General features: G+C 38.5%; 1 protein-coding gene and 1 long non-coding RNA gene across 3 annotated transcripts; both read right to left on the bottom strand.

Annotated features, from left to right (window-relative positions):
- Positions 1-1,589: 1,589 nt before the first annotated feature.
- On the bottom strand, positions 1,590-19,645 carry LOC139032346 (uncharacterized). Of its 2 annotated transcripts, none has more exons than XR_011484852.1 (5): positions 19,474-19,645; positions 16,583-16,826; positions 13,978-14,080; positions 12,761-12,824; positions 1,590-1,775 (listed from the first exon to the last, which is right to left on the bottom strand). It is a non-coding gene; the product is annotated as an uncharacterized lncRNA (long non-coding RNA). The 2 variants fall into 2 exon arrangements; XR_011484855.1 differs by lacking the exon at positions 1,590-1,775 and adding an exon at positions 12,346-12,408.
- On the bottom strand, positions 6,888-8,371 carry LOC110141604 (olfactory receptor 2T11). Its single transcript, XM_020900550.2, has one exon. The coding sequence runs from the start codon at positions 8,168-8,170 to the stop codon at positions 7,235-7,237; it is 936 nt and encodes a 311-aa protein (XP_020756209.2). The 5' UTR covers positions 8,171-8,371; the 3' UTR covers positions 6,888-7,234.
- Positions 19,646-21,116: the final 1,471 nt, after the last annotated feature.

Raw genomic sequence — 21,116 nt, 5'->3', positions numbered from 1 at the left:
ACTAAGATACAAAATTCATAGTAAAAAATAAAAAAAAATGTTGGTTATGTATGTAAATAAACACAAAACATGCATTCACCACTTGAATAAATAAAATATTACAAACACTCAAAAACTCTACTCATGTGCCATTTGGTCACCAAAGTAATTAGAATTCTGATTTTCTAAGTGGTACACTTTGGCATATTCTCTGTACACCTGTTTATCTGAGTGTATGCTAGAGGAGATGAACCATGAAGCCTTCATGTGTATCTCACAGCCCTTGTCTCATTTCCATTCCTACAGATGATATCAGTTGTGGCAACTGGTTCTGTTGATTTTTTGCTATGCTACAGGTTATCAGCTAGGGCATAGTCTTCATCCTAGACCACTGGCTTTCTTGACATCAGGAGCATTAAACTTTGATACTTCCTTCATTGATACTTAGTCATTGATACTTGCTTCTCAAATAGAGTGCTTAAGAAAAACATTTTAACCATTGGCAATTTTTTATAATTTTAAGTGTTCATATTATGAGGTAAAAATTTTAGTAATAGCTTATCAGATATATTTGTCACACAGTGAAATAATGTACATCCATCTAAAATTATAAGTAATGTTTAATGATATCCTAAATGTGCATGCTGGAATTGTATGCAGGTAAAATAGAGTAATCAAGAAAAATTTAATAGAAAAGAGCCACAAATAAATGTACACCCAAAAGAATTTCTTCACTGATATAGAAGTAATTTGGGTAGCTATTTTTATTTTAGTTTTATAAACTAAAAAAGGGGGAAGAAATCAAATGACAGAGAAACAAGATGTAGAACTCACCTCCTCCCATAAATATATCAAGAATAAATCTCTAAGTAGAAGATTCACACAGAATATCTACTGAATACTGGCAGAAGATCTCAGACCAGATAACTTCCACATAACCTGTCAGGGGAAAAGAAAATAAAGAGAGAGAGAAAAAGAGAAAGGAATCAGGATTGGACCTGTACCCCAGGGAGGGAACTGTGAAGCAGGAAGTGTTTTAGCACCCTGGGACTTCCCCTCACCAACAGGGAGATTAGTCTGGACAAAGTGGGGGACTCAGAGGAGAGTATGGAAGTTGGTGTACTGCTCAGTAATGTATGATTCTTTGCAACCCTATGTACTATAGCCCACCATGCCCCTCCTGCCATGATATTCTCCAGGCAAGAATACTGTAGTTGGTAGCCATTCCCTTCTCCAGAGGATCTTCCCACCCCAGGGATCAAACCCAGGTCTCCTGGATTGTAGGCAGATTTTTTACCATCTGAACCAGCAGGGAAGCTCATGGATGGCCAAGTGGAGGTGACATTCTTGTCTACTGATGTGAGCAGGGACAGGGTGCTAAAGCTCATGCTTTAAAGCTCAGATCCAGGAAGAAGACCAGTGTTGGCTGTGCAGAGACAGCCTGAAGAGGCTGGAGTGTGGCAATTGAAGCTGCACTTGGAAAAAACTTCACTGGACAGAGAGGCAAGGTACCATTTTAAGGAGTGTGTGAGGAGAGGGGTTCTATTGCCTAGGAGCTTCTTTCCCAGTGCGCATGTTCTCAGGCAACAGGGCATCACCTACATGAACTCCAGGAGAGGTGTTAGCTGTCACTGCCATTGTGGGCTTCACAGGTGGGCATGGGCCACTTCCACCACAAGGAGAACCGGGAACAGGTGCCAGCTGCTGCCCCCATCATCTGGGGAGCAAGTACAGGTGGTGAGTAGTCATCAGTTGCTGTCCCCACTGTCCCGGGACTACTCAAGCCACTCCTGCTGCTAAGAGAACCAGGAACAGGGGTTAGTCACTGTTCGCCTGCCATCCAAGGAGAACAGAAGAGTGGTTAGCAGATGCCAAGAACTGCCCCCACTGTCCTGGGATTGTGCAGGCCACTGCTATTGTGAGACCCACTAGGCACTACTTTAACTGGCCCAGGAGTGTGTGGACTTCCACCACTCTTGAGAGACCCAGGAGCAGCTGCCAGTTGCTGCCCTCACTGTCCCAGGGGCACGCAGGCTTCCAATGCCACTGGATATCTCACGGGCATGTACCAATTGCTGCCCTTATAGTACTGGGAGCATGTACGCTGCCCCACTAAACATCCCATATCTAGGGGATAATGACCAGCTTATGCTGAGGAGAGGCAGTAAGTATCCAAATTAAAAACAGTCTCTCAATTCCAGAAAAAAATGTCAGAGTAGAAGGATTAGAGCTCGCTGCCTCTCATGAAAACCACAAAATAATAACTAACTGAAGAACCATCAACAAAAAGACAGGACACACCAAAAAATATACTCTATGTCCACAGTCAAAGAAGAAGCCACAGTGAGAAGGTGCAGGTGAGGGGGATGCTTCTGTGATATAATCAAATCCTATACCCACCAGGTGGGTGACCCACAACTGAAAAATAATTGTATCATAGAGTTTCTCCTACAGGAATGAGAATTCTGAGCTCCATATCAGCTTGAGGGACTGCCATTGGGAGGAGGAGCTCTCAGATCATTTGACTTTGAAGGTTGATAAGGCTTGAGTGCAAGAGCTCCACAGGGATGGAGGAAACAGAGACACCACTCTTAAAGGATACACACAAGGTTTCATGTGTACTAGGACCCAGCACAAAACAGGGACTACATTACTTGGCTATACCTATCTGTGGGTCTTGGAATACCTCCTAGTGAGATGGGGATTGGTTGTGGCTCAGTGTGGAGGCAAGAAAACTGGTAACAGAGGGCCCAGGGCATATTGATTGATATAAACTATCCTGGAGATAGCTATTTTAGTACTGAGACCTGGTCCCATCCAACAGCCTGCAGGCTCCAAGTGCTGGAACACCTCAGATGAAACAATCAATAAGTGGGAAGTATAACCGCGCCCAACAGTAGACCCAACGTTGGCTTAAAACTCAGCATTTAGAAAACTAAGATCATGGCATCTGGTCCCATCACTTCATGGCAAATAGATGGGGAAACAGTGACAGATTTTATTTTTTTGGGCTCCAAAATAACTGCAGGTGGTGACTGCAGCCATGAAATTGACTGCAGCTTACTCCTTGGAAGAAAAGTTATGACCAACCTAGACAGCATATTAAAAAGCAGAGACACTACTTTGCCAACAAAGGTCCATCTAGTCATGGCTATGGTTTTTCCAGTAGTCACGTATGGATGTGAGAGTTGGACTATTATAAAGAAAGTTGAGAGCCAAAGAATTGACACTTTTGAACTGTGACATTGGAGAAGACCCTTGAGAGACACTTAAACTGTAAGGAGATCAAACCAGTCCATTCTAAAGGAAATCAGTCCTGAATATTCATCGGAAGGACTGGGGTTGAAGCTGAAACTCCAATACTTCGGCCATCTGATGCAAAGAGCTGACTCATTTGAAAAGACCCTGATGATGGGAAAGATTGAGGGCAGGAGGAGAAGGGGAAGACAGAGGATGAGATGGTTGGATGGCATCACCAACTCAATGAACATGAGTTTTAGTAAACTCTGGGAGTTGGTGATGGACAGGGAGGCCTGGCATGTTGCAGTCCATGGGGTTGCAGAGTTTCACAGGACTGAGTGACTGAAATAAACTGAACTGGTAAGACATACACCATGGGTGTACATGTGTTCCCTATCCTGAACACCCCCCCCCCCACCTCCCTCCCCATCCCATCCCTCTGGGTCATCCCAATGCACCAGCCCCAAGCACCCTGTCTCATGCATTGAACCTGGACTGGTGATCTGTTTCACATATAATAATTTACATGTTTCAATGCCATTGTCCCATAACATCCCACCCTCACCCTCTCCCACAGAGTCCAAAAGACTGTCCTATACATCTGTGTCTCTTTTGCTGTCTCACATATAGGGTTATTGTTACCATCTTTCTAAATTCCATATACATGCATTAGTATACTGCATTGGTGTTTTTCTTTCTGGCTTACTTCACTCGGTATAATAGGCTCCAGTTTCATCCACCTCATTAGAACTGATTCAAATGTATTCTTTTTAATGGCTGAGCAATATTCCATTCTGTATATGTACCACAGTTTTCTTATCCATTCGTCTGGTGATGGACATCTAGGTTGCTTCCATGTCCTGGCTATTATAAACAGTGCTGCAATGAACACTGGGGTACATGTGTCTCTTTCAATTCTGGTTTCCTCAGTATGTATGTCCAGCAGTGGGATTGCTGGGTCATATGGCAGTTCTATTTCCAGTTTTTTTTTTTTAACTAATCTTCACACTGTTCTCCATAGTGGCTGTACTGGTTTGCATTCCCACCAACAGTGTAAGAGGGCTCCTTTTTCTCCACACCCTCTCCAGCATATAAATAAAAATTTTTAACAAACTGAAATGTTGTATTATTCAGCAAATCATGCATCAAATGTCTCAATGGATGTTTTAGACAGAACTCAAATTCAAGAACTTTTTGTCATGGACCAGATATCACAATGGACATTTTAGGCAGGAGGGTAAAGAATCCACCTGCAATGCAAGAGTCACAGGAGACACAGGTTGGATCCCTGGGGTGGGAAGATCTTCTAGAGGAGGGCATGGCAGTCCACTCCAGTATTCTTGCCTGGACAATCCCAAGGACAAAGGAACCTGGTGGGCTACAGTCCACAGGGTCACAAAGACACATGACTGAAGTGACTGAGCATGCAAATATTAAGGATCTTAGGAGGCAGACCAAAAGTCTTAATCTTTTGTATAGGATGAAATGTCCTGCAAAAAACTTAGAGCTTATGATAGAAACAGTATTTTGCACTAAGTGAGAATCCACTTGTTATCAGAGAAGCCATCACAAGGACCAGATTAAAGCATGGATATGTCTGTGTATGCTATTAACTCCAAAATACAAATAATTATCATGTTGAAGGGACAGGATGTTAGTTAATGATTCCAAATCACACCAGGTTTTAATATAAACTCCACATAAACAAGCATATTGGTTATATAAGATTTAATTGTACAAAGAGAACAACTCATTAAAACAAACTAAGGACAACTATTATATGCTGCTAACTTGAGGCATTGAAAAACATAAATGAATACAACATATTTTATCTATATAGAACATGCTAAGTTTGTTGGAACGATGGTAATAGTTTTTTTCCTATCACTCTTATCATTGTCATTTTTGTGGCCGTTATTAATTATAGGTAATACACTGCACACTTACCATTTGCTATGCTTCATGTTGGGTACATTTACTGGACTTTCTTACAATAGTGCCAGTGATAAATTAATGAATCAATCCTAGCTGGGAGTCATAAGACTACCTTACAATCTTAATATCTTTGTGTTGTTCATTTATTGGCCTGTTTTCCAAAAATGCTTTCTCAAATTTTTAAAAATCCTCCTTATACTGCCTCAGACAAAACCTCTTTGATTTTAAATACACTGAGAAAATAGAAGCTGTCAGAAGAGAAATTACTTGTATCACATGATCAGACATTTAACTGGTAATGCTAACAGCAAAGATCAACCTCTCCAGTTTTAAACTGCTTTCTATGCTCTGTGTCACTCTCAAAAAGCATCCCTCTGGGAGAAAGTTTTTCTTTATTTTTTGTCCATCATCTATTTAAACTTTGTATAGAATTGTTTCCTTAAACATATCTATAATATCACTCAATCAACAAAACACATTGATCCCATAAATCCTTCTAGCTACTTCTCTATTTCCCTGATTTCCTCTCAAAAAAAAAAAAAAAAAAGAAAAAAGAAAAAAGCCACATTTATACTCTACTCTACTCCTCTTGCCCTCTTTATGTCTCTCTAATTTACTCAGACTTCTCTGAGCACAAATTCACTGACATTGCTATTATTAAGTTCACAAGTGATTTCTATGTTGCCAAACCCAATGGTCAATTCTCAGTTCTTGTAATTCAACAAGAGACTGCACTTGCTGCATCTCTGAATCATTTCTTCATCTGTACCTGAGATATTACTTCTTATTCCATTAATCCCTATCTCTTTTCTCATTTGCTTCCTGCTGAGCACAGATGCTTTAGATCCGGCTCACACTTTTACTCTTACCATAGTGGTTTCAATTCATTTTATGTCTGCAAATATCTTTGCTACTCTGAATAATACCAGATATAAATCTAACTCCAAAACTCTAATATGAACCCCAAGTGATTCACATATCTAATAGACATTCCAGAAGAGTCTCAACAACTGAATTCTTGATTTCTTCTGTTGAAAGTTGCCAATCTATAAGTTTTCAAGACTCAGTAAATAGAAATTCCATTTTTCTTTCACTTGAAACAAAAATATTATCTTTTATTTCACATTCTTTCCTAACAATATTTCTTTTCAGGAGCTTAATCCATTTTGTCACTTCCCTATTCAATCCCAACTTTGTCTCTCATTTGAAGTCTCCTAAGTTTTCTTCCTGTATCTGGCCATGGTGCTAGTGGTAAAGAAGCTACCTGCCACTGCAAGAGACATAAAAGACACTTGTTCAATCCCTGGTCCAGGAAGCTCCCCTGGAGCAGGTCATGGTAACCCACTCCAGTATTCTTGCCTAGAGAATCTCATGGACAGAGGAGCCTGGCAGGTTACAGTCCATAGGGTCACAAAAGGTTGGACATGACTGAAGCAACTTAGCGCAGCACAATACAAGCTGTCTTCCTGTATTCAACCAGTCCCTCTTCTCTTCTCAAAACTACAGATAGAGTGATCCTTCTAAAAACATATTCCACTTTTTTCAGCTCATATAAATGTGATTATAGAGTTTATAATCCATTTAGGCAAATCTAATAATTAAAGGCAGGATTAAATTGTGGTTTGTCTTTTTTGTCATTTGGGAATTGGTTTTTTTTTTTTTTTTTTTTTTTATTGACACAGTGATAAGCACAGAAGATTTGGAAACAAGGTTGTAAAGTTTTGGAATTTTTTGTTTGTTTGTTTCTTTGTCCATTTGAATTCTAATATCTACTCTTTCTTTTTCTCCTTTTTTCCCCCTAGAGATAACTGCTAGGTTCAGAGGAACTTTTACCTTACTTATTAATAATACATAGCTTTGACAATTAGCTAAATTGACTCTGAATAACTAATGAAATATTTGGGGTTCCTTTCATCTAAGAGGAAGAAACCAGGCTAGGTAAATCCTCTTTAACTGTCACCTCTTAAAAAAATATTTAATAGCTGCAGATAGTCTCTTGTGAAACAAAACACACTGAGGTTATTACTGGGAAAACTATTCCCAGATTATTGAATCTTTAAGCGTCACTTGTGAATACTTTCTATGTGGATAAGCATTGTGAAAATATCTTTTTAAATGCCCCCATGACATCCTTGTTTCTGAGGCTGTAGATGAGAGGATTGAGCATGGGTGTGACAATGGTATAGAAGGCTGATACTACCTTGTCTTGCTCAGGGGTGTGAAATGACTTGGGCAGCACATACGTGTAGAAGGCAGCCCCATAGAAAATGCTGACTACAGTCAAGTGGGAAGAACAAGTGGTAAAGGCCTTTTTCCGGCCCTCAGCAGAGCGCATGCGGTGGACAGTTAACAAAATGAGGGAGTAGGAGGTTGAGATAATAGAGATGGGGATGAGCAACATGAGCACACAGCAGATGTACATTAAGGTTTCATACAAGGATGTATCAGCACAGGCCAATTTGAGAACAGCAGGGATCTCACAGAAGAAATGATCGATGATGCGGGATCCACAGTATGGGACGTTCATGGTGATAGGGGTGAGCAGAAAGCCATCCAGGGATCCACCAAACCAGGCACCAGCAGCCAGAAGAAGACACACTCTGCGGTTCATCAACACGGGGTACCTAAGAGGGTTGCAGACAGCCACATAGCGGTCATAGGCCATGAGGCCCAACAGGAAGAACTCTGATCCAATCATGGTTAAGTACAGAAAGATCTGGATGCCACAGGACACAAAGGAAATGGTCTTCTGTATGGAAACCATGTCCACCAGGAGCTTTGGGACAGTAGTACAAATGAAAAGGGTGTCCATGATGGATAGTTGGCTGAGCAGAAAGTACATGGGGGTGTGGAGGTGGGAGTCCATGTGAATCAAGAATATCATGACCAGATTTGCAGTTACAGCCACCACAAAAATAGCCAAAATAACTGCAAAGACAATCCCTGTAAATTTACTGTTTAGCAGAAGTCCCAGGAGGATAAAGTCAGAGGAAGCAGTTCTGTTCTTCATTGACATTTCTGTTGACAGCTCCAGGGAAAAGGGAGCCACAAATGTGACAGAAAAAAAGAAACTCACAATGGAGATATCTCAGAGGTTACTGGTTCAGATAAGATTTTCCAAGTCATAAAGCTAGAGAAAAACAAGCAGACAAAGAGACATTATAAATTAGGAACTATAGATCTATTTTTTTCTTTTTGGAGCACAATCCTTTTTATATTGTGCTGCAATACATAGGTAATGCAAATTGCATAATAAAGCTGGTGTTTGCTATATCTTGATTGGAGTTTTAAATATCACTATCTGCCCTGCTTATTCTGCATTGGTGGCCTTCAGAATCTTGTCCAGCCAATAGTAGGCTTAATTTAATAAAATTGGTTATTTGGATAGCCAAAGATAGGCAGAATGAATAGCTGATGAAGTGAAGGATGTAAAGGAGAAGACACCTCTTGTGTGTCTACTCTCATCAACACTTTCTGACACTTCAGAAAACCAAATGTGTGGGGTTTTCCCACTTTTGAAGCAACCAGCACATTTCCAGATGCTAGACTGGCATATTACAACTTAATTCAGTCCTCACACTATCTGCCTAGATAGACCCCAATATCCCATAGTTTCAGTCCCCTAAGACTGGCCTCACTTCAGAAATCAATTGCTAGTACATGTCATCACCTGTGTTGCTAATCTCCTGGCTGTATATTGGAGTTTCCCATGACTCTTTCCAAGAGTGCAATTAAATTTTCTAGAGTATTTCATAGAACTCAGGAAAACATATTACTTAACTGACTAGTGTATAACTCAGGAACAACAGAAGTGGAAGATATACAGGGGAATATGTAGGAAGATTCCATTATTTGTGCTTGCATGCTAAGTTGCTTCGGTAGTGTCTCTTTGTGCCACGATGGACTGAAGGCTGCCAGGCTCCTCTATCCATGGGATTCTCTAGGCAAGAATAGTGGAGTGAGTTGCCATGCCCTCCTCCAGGGGATTCTCCTGACCCAGGGATTGAACCTGTGTCTGCAGCATTGCAGGTGAAATCTTTACCACTGAGCCACTGTGGAAGACTGCCTCCATTAGTCACTGGTGATTAATAAAATCTCTACACTTTTTGTCCCCTTGGAGATCTAAGAGGTAGGCATTTAGAAGTTCCACACCATTGAAGGTATGGTTAGTTTCCTGGTAACCAGCTCCCATCCTTAGGGCTTTCCATAAGTAACCTCATTAACATAAATTCAGGTGCTGCTAGAAGGAGTTCCTTATGAATAAGATACCTGAGAAAGCCTCATTTCATTTAGGAAATTCTGAGGAATTTAAGATCTCTGCTAAGGAATTCAGACAAAGACCAAATATATTTCTTATTACACACCACAATATCACAAAATGTTAGAAAAACTTGTTTGGGCATCATGAGTAAAATGTTAATTCTAAGTTTTTTCAGTAGCTTTGCCATCATCTACTTGTTCTTTCTTGTAAGTTTTTATTCTGATCTCAGTAGAGCACCGTAATTTTGAGAAATCTACATCAGACCAGGTAACTGTTTCCTCAAAACTCTGTTGTGGAGCTTCACATGCCACTTTAAGGCCCATTGTGTTGTGACAGTTTCACCCTCTGAAGTCATTTTCTTCTGCCTCCGATGCATTTGCTCTGGTTCTACAGCTCTTATGATCTCCTTGCTGATCCTTTGTCTCACTTCGTGGGGGTTTCCCAGCCCAAGTCCTTTGCTTTTGCCCTAACCCAGGCTTGTTTCTCACCCTCATAACTGTATGTGGTCATCTCCTCAGGTCTTTCCTCAAAATCCACTTCTCAGAAGGATCTATTCTGTAAGACTTGATGACTTCTATTTTTCATTGTCCTTAACACAATCTGTCATACATAATCACTTTATTTTGGGTTTCTGTCCTGTCCACTAGACAGTAAGATCAATATGAGCATGGATATTTGCTTATTTTGCTTACTGTGCACTTTCAAAATATAAAATAATGTCTAGCATTTGGTAATTTTGTTGAATATTTAAACGAATGAATATTTAGCATATGCACTCCTTAAAATGCAATTTTGGTCTATTAATGTGATTCATTGTTAGTAGAATTTCTTTAAAATTCACCCTAGTATGTTCTATAAAATATGCCAAATGAAATTATAGTCCAGGTCTTTCTGTTTATCTTCAATCTAAAATAACATCATAAAATTGGATTCAATCACACTAATTAAAAAAAAAAGTACATCTGAGTCTCTTTTTCTGTTTTGCATATAGGGTTATCGTTACCATCTTTCTAAAGTCCATATATATGTGTTAGTATACTGTAATGGTCTTTATCTTTCTGGCTTACTTCGCTCTGTATAATGGGCTCCAGTTTCATCCATCTCATTAGAAGTGATTCAAATGAATTCTTTTTAATGGCTGAGTAATATTCCATGGTGTATATGTACCACAGCTTCCTCATCCATTCGTCTGCTGATGGGCATCTGGGTTGCTTCCATGTCCTGGCTATTATAAACAGTGCTGCGATGAACATTGGGGTGCATGTGGCTCTTTCAGATCTGGTTTCCTTGGTGTGTATGCCCAGAAATGGGATTGCTGGGTCATATGGCAGTTCTATTTCCAGCTTTGGACACAGACTTGTGGACTCTGGGAGAAGGCAAGGGTGGGATGTTTCAGGAGAACAGCATTGAAACATGTGTATTATCTAGGGTGAAACGGATAACCAGCTCAGGTTGGGTACATGAGACAAGTGCTCGGGCCTGGTGCACTGGGAAGACCCAGAGGGATCGGGTGGAGAGGGAGGTGGGAGGGAGGACTGGGATGGGGAATACATGTAAATCCATGGCTAATTCATATCAATGTATAACAAAAACTACTGTAATGATGTAAAGTAATTAGCCTCCAACTAATAAAAATTAAAAAAAAAAAAAAAAGTAATAAGAAACAGAACTACATTATGATCCAAGATCAATACAAATATTACATCTTAATGAAGTTTTATTTATACAAATTTGAAACAATCACTGTGAGTTAAAAGCATCATTCTTTTAGAAAATGAAACTCACATCTTTAACTTTCATTTGAATCTGATTTTTTGTGACAACTATTCATTCATTATGTATCAATTATTAAGTAAAAGATAAATTTAACTTCAGATGTTATTATTTATACAGTGATTGTTTTGTGGAAGTTAATATAGTTTGAACTCACCTTGTGTTCCACAGGTAAAAGCACAGAAAATCACTATGTGTTATTCTTAGCAACAAGTTTCCATCTAGTATCAGAAAAGTTGTGCAGTAAATGCTACTGTATAATTTGATATCTTATTAAAATAGTAAGTCTGTAATAGATTAACTTGTGCACATGCATGCTAAGTCACTTCAGTTGTGTCTGACTCTTTGTGACCTTATGAATTGTAGCCCACCAGGCTCCTCTGTCCTTGCGATTCTCCAGGCAAGAATACTAGAGGGTTTTGCCATGCCCTTCTCTAGGGGATCATCCCAACCCAGGGATTGAACCTGTGTCTCCTATGTCTCTTGCATTGGCCAGTGAGTTCTTTACCACTAGTGCCACCTGGGAAGCCCCATAGATTAATTTGGTGTTAAACAAAACCTATCTTGCAAGGCAGAATAATTTTCCCACCGCAACTCAAAGAACCCTCTATCCTAATCCCCAGCCTATAAATATCTTCCCTACTTGGCAAAAGAGACTTTGCAATGTGATTCAGTTACAGATGATGAGATGAGATTACTCTGGAATGTCCCATTGTGCTCAGTCTATATTCCAGGGTCCTTATAAGAGGGAGACAGGAAAGAGGAGGCAGGGATAAGAAGATGAGATGTGACATTATGAACAAAGGTCCAAGGAATACAAATGCTGGTTTTGAAAATGAAGGGGACTATGAGGCATTGAATTGGGTGGTCTCTAGAATCTGAAAATGGAATCTCCTCAAACACTTTAGGAAAGAAGTATAGCCCTCCTGACATCTTAATTTTAGCCCAGCATGACCAGTTTTGGAGTTGAAGTCTTCAGGACTAAAGATAATAAGATAATAAATTTGTGTTACTTTAAGGCACTGAATTTGCTCTATTTGAATAGTAACCACAAGAAATTAATATATCATAAATAACTTTACCAGATTTTAAACATAAGTATAACATGAAGGAGTCATATTGCTAATAATAAAATACCCAGCATCCATGCAGTACTTACTCTATGCCAGACATCTTTTTGCATGCTCTAGTGTTTGATGTAGTTCCTCTTCACAGCACCTCTATGGAGGAAATTACTGTAATTATTACCGTCTTATGGTTGGAGAAAGTGAGGCATAAAGAATAAGTAGTGGAGCTGGGTCCTGGCTCAAATCTAAAGCCTTGTTTTCCATACACTCCACAGCTACACTCAGCTGGCCCCTAAATCCATAGTATCCTTTGAATCATCAGTAACTTCAACCAGCTAAAAAAAAGTCAGAATAGTACCATCTGCAAGGCCATAGTCACAATCATGGAAAACTTGAATTTCTGGTCAAAACTTGTCAACAAATTACAAAGTAACATACAATGTTAAATATTTCCAGATATTCAAAATTCTCTCTAATTCCTGGGCAATCTCTAGTCATCACATACCTGTGGCTTTCTAATGATGTCCAGGGGGGAAAAAGTCTTCACCAAATGGATGCTGAGAAAGATCCTGTAAACATCAGATTCACAAATCACAAATCTCACTGCTGAGCATACACAGCCAATGACAGCTTCTTAACTCCAAGCAGACCTAGCAATGTCCTATCCAAAAGTCCTGCTGTCAGGCTGTCATCAGTATAACCACCATTACAAATACAGCTCAGTAAAGATTGTCCCAGATTTCCTTTGGAATACAGAATTGAATTAAATCTTCTACTAATGTGTATCAGAGGAAAGTAGCAGAGTTCACTTAAGGATAAAAAACCCCTGAGGACAAGACTATTACATGAAGTTGAGTAAAGAATAAACAACAGAGCCATTTCAAAATATTGCATAAAGTTATGAACCCACTTTGGAGTAGGAAATTGCAACCCACTCCAATATTTTTGCTTGGAGAATCCCATGGACAGAGAAGCCTGGTGGCCTACAATCTATAGAGTTGCAAAGAGGTGGACACGACTGAGCGACTGAGCACAAACACATGCGCGTGAATCCATTTTAAATCCTTGTGAAATAAACTGAAATGTTTTCAGAACTATCCCATCAGTGATATACAAATCTAAAACCACAAATTTGCAAGTATTTTAAAATTATAGTTATCTTCTTCTACTATATTTTCCTACACACAGGTGCTCCCAAATGGGGAGCAGACATAACATTTTAAATTGCATTTTTCAAAAGACTCTGTCAAATGTGAACTCTGAGATTAGACTTCTATATTTTACAGTTACATGCAATTTTTGTTGAAACACAGTACATCATTGTTTTAAAGCAAAGCCTCCCTCCAGGCACTGGTACTTTGAAAGTTCACTGATTTGTGAATCGAGGATAAACGGTTACATCAGACCAGATGTTTCCAATACAATTATTCCCTGCTGGAGCTGGATCGGACTTATTATTAAAGAATGTCATTTGAAAACTAAATGTGTTCCCAAAATTCTTTTCCAGCCAGGTTGTCCCCTCTGTATTTTCCTGGGTGATTTTAGAAGAACAAATCCCACCACTTTCTCCCCTGAATATGTATGATGAGTCACTGAATCTTTTGTGCCATATTCCTTTAACTCTGAGGCTATGAGATGTGATGAAATGTGAAGCTGTTAATCTGATTGTACTCAGCTGTGCACTGCATGCTCAAAGTGAAAAAGTTGGAGCATAAGATTTACCTGCTCTAAATCTTCTTGTTTGTACAGGCTGAAAGAAGCTTCCTCAACAAGACTGATGTTGGAGGGCACTGGTTGCATTCTCCTCTGTTGCACAGGACTCAGGCTAGAGAAGTGGGGTTGAAACTGCCAGTCTTACTCAAATTGAACCTCTGTTTTAGAGTTAGATTGTATCAACACTGAGTATCTAGAGAGTACTGTCATATATTGCTGGTGAGAATGGAAGTAGGCATAATTTCTGTTAGAGCAGCAAACCAATATCTGGACTTTAAAAATAACATATATTTTCTACTCCTAGAAAATTTTGTATAGAAATTAAGAAATAAGTAAGCAATTTTATATAAATATTCATCTTGGTATTTTTTGTATTACTAAGAAAACAGAGGCAGCTTAAGCATCTGCTATTGGACACTTACAAATTATTTAGATTTTGGAATTAGTAACAAGATTCCAAGCATCCTTTAGGATATGAGGTAGACTGAAAATCATTATGGTATGACAGTTTCACTGCATTCTTAAGTGAAAAATCCAGCAGTTAGAAATCCCCTATATTCTTTATATATAATATAAATATCTTATCATAATACATATAAAATTTTTGTATGTGTCCAAGAACAGATGCTATTGTGTATATATTTTTCCTCCTTGATAAAAAAATGTTTTACACATATAATTTATAATACATATGTGATAAGGATATATGTATCACTAGTATACCTGTGGTAAAGAGCTATATACAAAAACATATATACATATATTTTAGTGTGCATATGGTGGTGCAGATGGTAAAGTGTCTGTCTGCAACACTGGAGCCCCCGGGTTCGATCCCTGGGTCAGGAAGATCCCCTGGAGAAGGAAATGGCAACCCACTCCAGTACTCTTGCCTGGAAAATCCCATGGACAGAGGAGTCTGGTAGGCTACAGTCCATGGGGTCGCAAAGAGTCAGACATGACTGAGCTACTTTACTTACTTTAAGTATGTGTATGTATATATGTACACACACACACACACACACACACACACACACATAAATACACACACAATTATGAAGTAAAAGTTTCACTGATGGTCGAATCTCAAGAACATCAGTTTATTTTCACTATATTTTCCATTTTCCTACATCATAGATTACGTGTGCAAAAATAATTTAACTTCAAGTTAAAGAACAAGCCTCCTATTCACAACTTGGGCAATAAATACCTATAATTTTCCATTTCTCAGTCTTTCAGTATTGGTAGGGTCACTAAGATGTATCAAATTTACACCAGAATCCTGCTTAAATTGGATCCTGCATTCTAAAACAGAATTCATCTTCTTCCTTCTGACTTTTAAGCTTCCATACTGCAAGATGTCACCTGAAGTATGTGCTTCTGGCCTTAAAATGTGCACTTTAGTCTTTGCATGTTAAATTTGAAGGGACTCACTAACATACATACATCAAAATAATCAGAAAATGTGAACTTGTAAACATGTAACTTATTAGAAAAGTAAAATAACATTTTATCAAAGAGAGAAGAAATATATACAAAATAATTCCCATAAGTGATAGATTTATGCATTTGTATAAACAACTCTGGTTTGATAGTTTAAATTTCCCAGTTTTCTATAATCACTTCAAACCGTGTCAGTTTACCTTTTTTTCCTGATCATTATGTAAAACCTGTACCTAATTGCCTTGGGTGAAAATCCAAGACCTGCCATTTATTAGCCATAGTGGGAAAGTCCCTCTTCAAATTTGTAACTGGCCAAAAGTACATCAGAGCAGCCCCTGCCCTCAAGGCTATTGGGAGGATTTTGTGTAAAGCTCTCATAACAGTACCTGGCACCTAATAATGTTATGGAAATGTTTAGACTCTCCCTTCACTCAAAATAAAGAACTCGTTAATTTGGCAATTGTGGAAACAGAACAGGCTCCAGAATGAGAAGATAGTATTAACTTATGAATTTGAAAACGGCCAGTATGTATAACCTTTAATCCTTTTAGCCTAATTTTCACTGTATTTAAAGCAAACATGATAGTAAACATAATTATATAATTTTTGGATTATAATTATGCATTTATAAAAACATTTATTTTCAATTAAAATAGCACTGGACAAGTTCTCTGTCTTAAGACTGAGAGCATTGAAGACATGCACTGCATATGTTGCTATCTTGTTGTTAAATATACTGAAATATAAAGATTGTTATAATCTTTCAGATTACAAAGGACCATTATTTACAGCGAGTCCTGACTTCCTTCAACTCTATATTCATTTTTGTCTCATATAAATTTTCTCAATATTTCCAGGGATACAAGGAAACAGCTCTCTGTTGCAGCTTTATCAGTTCTATTAGTTGAACTGTAGATGAAGTCCAAAGACATGGACTTAACTATGTTCTAACCTGTTTCCTCATTTTATCTTCCTGAGGTTATTGGCTACTGATTAAAACCACTGCCCATTGTAGGTAAACACTATGGAAATTCAGGGAAAGGATAATTCTTGATAATGCCAGCTCTTATATACAATCATAAGCCTTGTTCTAACATGTAAGTTTTCAGTCAATATGGAAAAAATGCAAGTTTCTATCTCTATATCTGAGTAAATGCCTACCTATGATACCTACCTCTTATTGGCTCCAAAGGGGGACAGATATCTATGACAAACCTAGCAAAAACAAATGATGTTTCTTTGCAGGAGCCACAGGTCTAAAATGCTTCAGTAGAAATGATATCTGAACTGGTGAATTTGGAAAGAATTTAAGTATATTTCTTTTGCTTCCACTCTTATCCTGGGCAGGCAATTCTGTGCAAACATGCAGAAGGTACCTATTCACTTTGATTTTCAGTTTTCACTGTAACTCTTCAAACCTGATTTTCCAGAAAAAAGAAAAAAGAATTGCATAAACATTGAAATATGTATTTTCAAGTGTGAATTCTTCTAAAATGAAATGACATTTTTTCATTTAAAGTAATTGTATTTTGCATTAGGAAAATTTCTTGGTACTTGGGATGTATCAGGGAGCAAGTCAAGATCCTTGTCCTTAGTCATGTAATGACTAAAATCTAATATAACTGAATGAACATAAAAATCTAATAACATTAATAAAGCAAAGTGGGATAATCGAGTTTATGCTACAGATATTTATTCACCACAAATATATTTTTACCTAAGTATGCAAATCAAGATGATACAGTAGAACAGAAACTCTAAGTATTTTCCTAAATTTTAATTGTCTTGGATATTTGAAAGAAGCAATCACTGAGTCTTTGGTAAATATTTGGCAAGATCATTATAGTCATGCTGGTTTAATTAGACATCAGTTCAGTTCAGTCGCTCAGTCGTGTCCGACTCTGCAACCCCATGAACTGCAGCACTCCATGGTTCCCTGTCCATCACCAACTCCCAGAGCTTGCTCAAACTCATGTCCATTGAGTCAGTGATGCCATACAACCGTCTCATCTTCTGTTAATCAGATCTATTCTCAGCATAATCCCAACTTAAAAAAAAATAGAAAGCAACAACAACAACAAAAAAGAACAAAGTGGAAATACTTCTGGTTTGGGATAATTATATATGTCAACCTGTTCTTTGAGTTAAGCTTTCAATGCCATGAAATTTTCCATTGTTACAATTACCCTGTCTCATTTAAATCTTCTTGACTGAGTATCTGAAGTTTTAAGTGTTTGGTTTCACTTGGTTAATAGAATTGTTAGCAGGACTCCACTTCATTCGAAGTGAATAGTAGTCTAAGTTGTCAGGGATGTACTGTCTTTTTTTTTTTTTTGGCAACAAAGTTCTGAATTCTTTTCTCCACACCAAATCCTTCTCTAAATATTTTCAGTATTGACAAACATCCTTTTATGTCTGAATGTTTCTTGGTGTTCAGTAAAAGATTTAATGGGCTATTTAACAAGTAGACTTTATATCATCCATTATTATAATTTTCATATTATATAAATATATATTTTAATTTATTGTGTAAATGAAATAAGTATGTGGAAGAAATGATTCAGCTAATGTTATGCCCATATCCCTCACCTTTAGAAAGACCCCAGATAGGGTCTGACTGCCTCTCAGTATGGAACATCAGGTCCTTGGTAGACCAGCCTACATGGCACACCACAGAAGCTGAACATAGATTTATCTGCGTGTTACTCCCGGAGGGATATGTTTTCCCCAGGCCATTATCAGGATTAACAAGGGTCCAGGTTTGTACTGTGCCACGTGCTTCCCTGCTTTTGGAAATTCTCTATCAAAGAATAGCAAGTTTTAGCACAAAATCACAAGACCAGAAGTCAGAAAATATGGTTATAAATTTATCTTCCATGAGGCTAATTCCTTCTCAAAATACTTGGCAGAACTTTGTGAAGATCAAAGTCAAATAATGTCATTAAATGTGTTTTGAAAAATGGAAACAGTTTTCCCTTCATGTCTACCCCATGTTTAAGAACAGTATCTGACATCTTGCAAGTAGGCAACTGGTTTTTTTAATTAATTTTAAATTATTACAATTTGCCACTTTCAATCTCAAGCTGATACATCATATTTTTAAATTTTATTTTATTTTATATTGGAGTATATTTGATTTACAATGCTGTGTTAGTTTCAGGTATACAGCAGTTATACACATATCCATTCTTTTTCAGATTCTTTTCCCTTATAGGTTATTACAGATATTGAGTAGAGTTCCCTGTGATATACAGTAGGTCCCCATTGATTATCTATTTTATATATAGTAGTGTGCATATGGGGCTTTCCTGCTGGCTCAGCAGTAAAGAATCCACCTGCAATGCAGGAGCCACAAGAGACACTGGTTCGATTCCTGCATTGCGAACATCCCTTAGAGAAGGACATGGCAACCCACTCCAGTATACTTGCCTGGAGAATCCCATGGGCAGAGGAGCCTGGCAGCTACAGTCCATAGGGTCAAAAAGAGGTGGACATGATTGAAGCGACTTAGCATACACATGGTGTGCATATGGGGGCTTCCTTGGTGACTCAGTGGTTAAGGATCTGCCTGCTGATGAGGGTCCTTGGGTTGGAAAGATCCCCTGGAGAGGGAAATGGCAACCCACTCCAATATTCTTACCTGGGAAATCCCATGGAGAGAGAAGCCTGGCTATAGCCCATGGAGTCACAAAGAGTAGGACATGACTGACCATAATTGTATATATGTTAATCCAAAACTCCTAGTTTATGCCCCCTCCTCCTTATCAACTTTAGTAATCATAAGTTTGTTTTTGAAGTCTGTCAGTCTGGAAAGAAAAAGGATAATCAATACTTGACTTATTATATCTAAAATGTAGAATGCTAAGCTAGCAACCTAATCAGCTCAGAAATAAGTTAAATCATGCTAAAAGAACACTCAATAGTTTGAAGTTAAAGTAACCAGGTATAACTCAACACTACAGGTAGAGCTAAAACTGAAACTTGGCTAAAAATCTGCATAAAAATCTAGCAGTTCCAAGATCCTCAGACTTATTTCATGAAGTTGAAAATTTACCCCTCCCTTACCTGACATAACGTTAACACTTCATTTATGTAGATGTTGAATAAAAGGAGTTCTGTTTTGGAAAGGAAAAATACGGATGCATGGGTATGTAAGCTGAAAGTCCATACACAGTTTTGCGAAGTCCCAGTTTGCTTTTCCTGCTTTAGTTCTGAAAATGCTAGTAGCTCCCAGGAAGATTTCTTTCAGAAGAGGCAGATAATTTCAAAGAAAATATCTAGAAATACTGACATTTGGCACCCCAGATCAATGTAGAGTGAGATCATAGTTCAGTGAACTCTACCAATAATAATTGACCCAGAGACTTTCCCAGAAAGTGTCAGGGATCACTAGTCTTTGGATAAAAGCATTTAAAACAAATAGCAGAATTCAAAACAAACAGTAATACTTTTAAAAAGATGACAGACTACACAGTGAGCAAAAAACTAAAAATCAAAATTGAATTACAATTTATCTGCTCAAAGAGGTAAGAATAGTTATTGAGTTAATATAAGTTATTTAAAAAAAAATAATTAGAGGTTCCAGTGAGTCAGTATCATGGAATTGTATTGCATTCCTCCTCTTATCCCCCTTTTAAGAAATGATTTGGATATCCATTCACAAAGAAAAGAACGTCTGCGGATGTTGCAAGTTATAGCACCATACACAAAGGTGGCTGGGAAGATTCTTATCTACCTGTGAAACTGATAATAGACAGAGTTCAGTATGTACTGAGAAGACTAAAGAGTAAGGAAATCTGCCCAGACCCCTCTCTCTGTGGTCAGGATAAAATCTGAAAAGTGTGCAGTTGGGCATATTTCATATTTCCACACGTAAGGGAGCATCTGAAAAAAGTCTAACCATCCAAATGGTAGATTCCAGTATAACACTGGGATTTTATGTGTGTGTGTGTGTGTGTGTGTGTGTGTGTGTGTGTGTGTGTGTGCGCGCGTGCATGAAGGAGTCCTTGGGTCTAGAAAGAAGATAAAGACCTCAAAGTCCTTGGACCTGGAAAAAGAAGATAATGATCTCAAGGGCCCTTGCTAAATCATCTGACTTCGGGGATGACAAAACTGAACTTCAAGTCCCACCTTGAGACTCTGGGCAGATTGCTTCAGCCCAGCACCCTCCACCCCCGGCCCAGGACCCCCCATCCCTGTTCATCCCTTTGACTAAATCTTCTCTTATTGCTTTTGTAAAACCCCCTGTAAATATGAAGCCTTCCTGATCCCGCACGTGCTCAACCTGGTCATTAGACTGACTGTCGCCCCTCCTTGCCTAAATAAATGTAACCTGTCTCTGTTGTGGTCGTCTTCTTTTTCCTTGCCTTGTCTTGAACTATACCTTACAGTGCATGTGTGTGTTTATAATATACTTATATTTATATGTAAAATATATATACACATATATACACACAACTTTGGTTGAGTGGAAGCAGTGATCATAAGAGTAACTTTTGGAGAGTCTCCACTAGGGGAGAAAGAATGCACTAAAGGGATTGTGCTCAGCAGGAAGTTCACCCAGACGGCTGTGGGAATATAACATCAAGAGGATAGATTATGAAGTCCATCAGTTCAGTTCAGTTCAGTCGCTCAGTCATGTCCGACTCTTTGCGACCCCATGAATCTCAGCACGCCAGGCCTCCCTGTCCATCACCAACTCCCGGAGT

The sequence above is a fragment of the Odocoileus virginianus genome, chromosome 3, assembly GCF_023699985.2.
Source record: "Odocoileus virginianus isolate 20LAN1187 ecotype Illinois chromosome 3, Ovbor_1.2, whole genome shotgun sequence".
NCBI lineage: Eukaryota > Metazoa > Chordata > Mammalia > Artiodactyla > Cervidae > Odocoileus > Odocoileus virginianus.
This window is presented reverse-complemented; position numbering and strand designations above follow the sequence as displayed.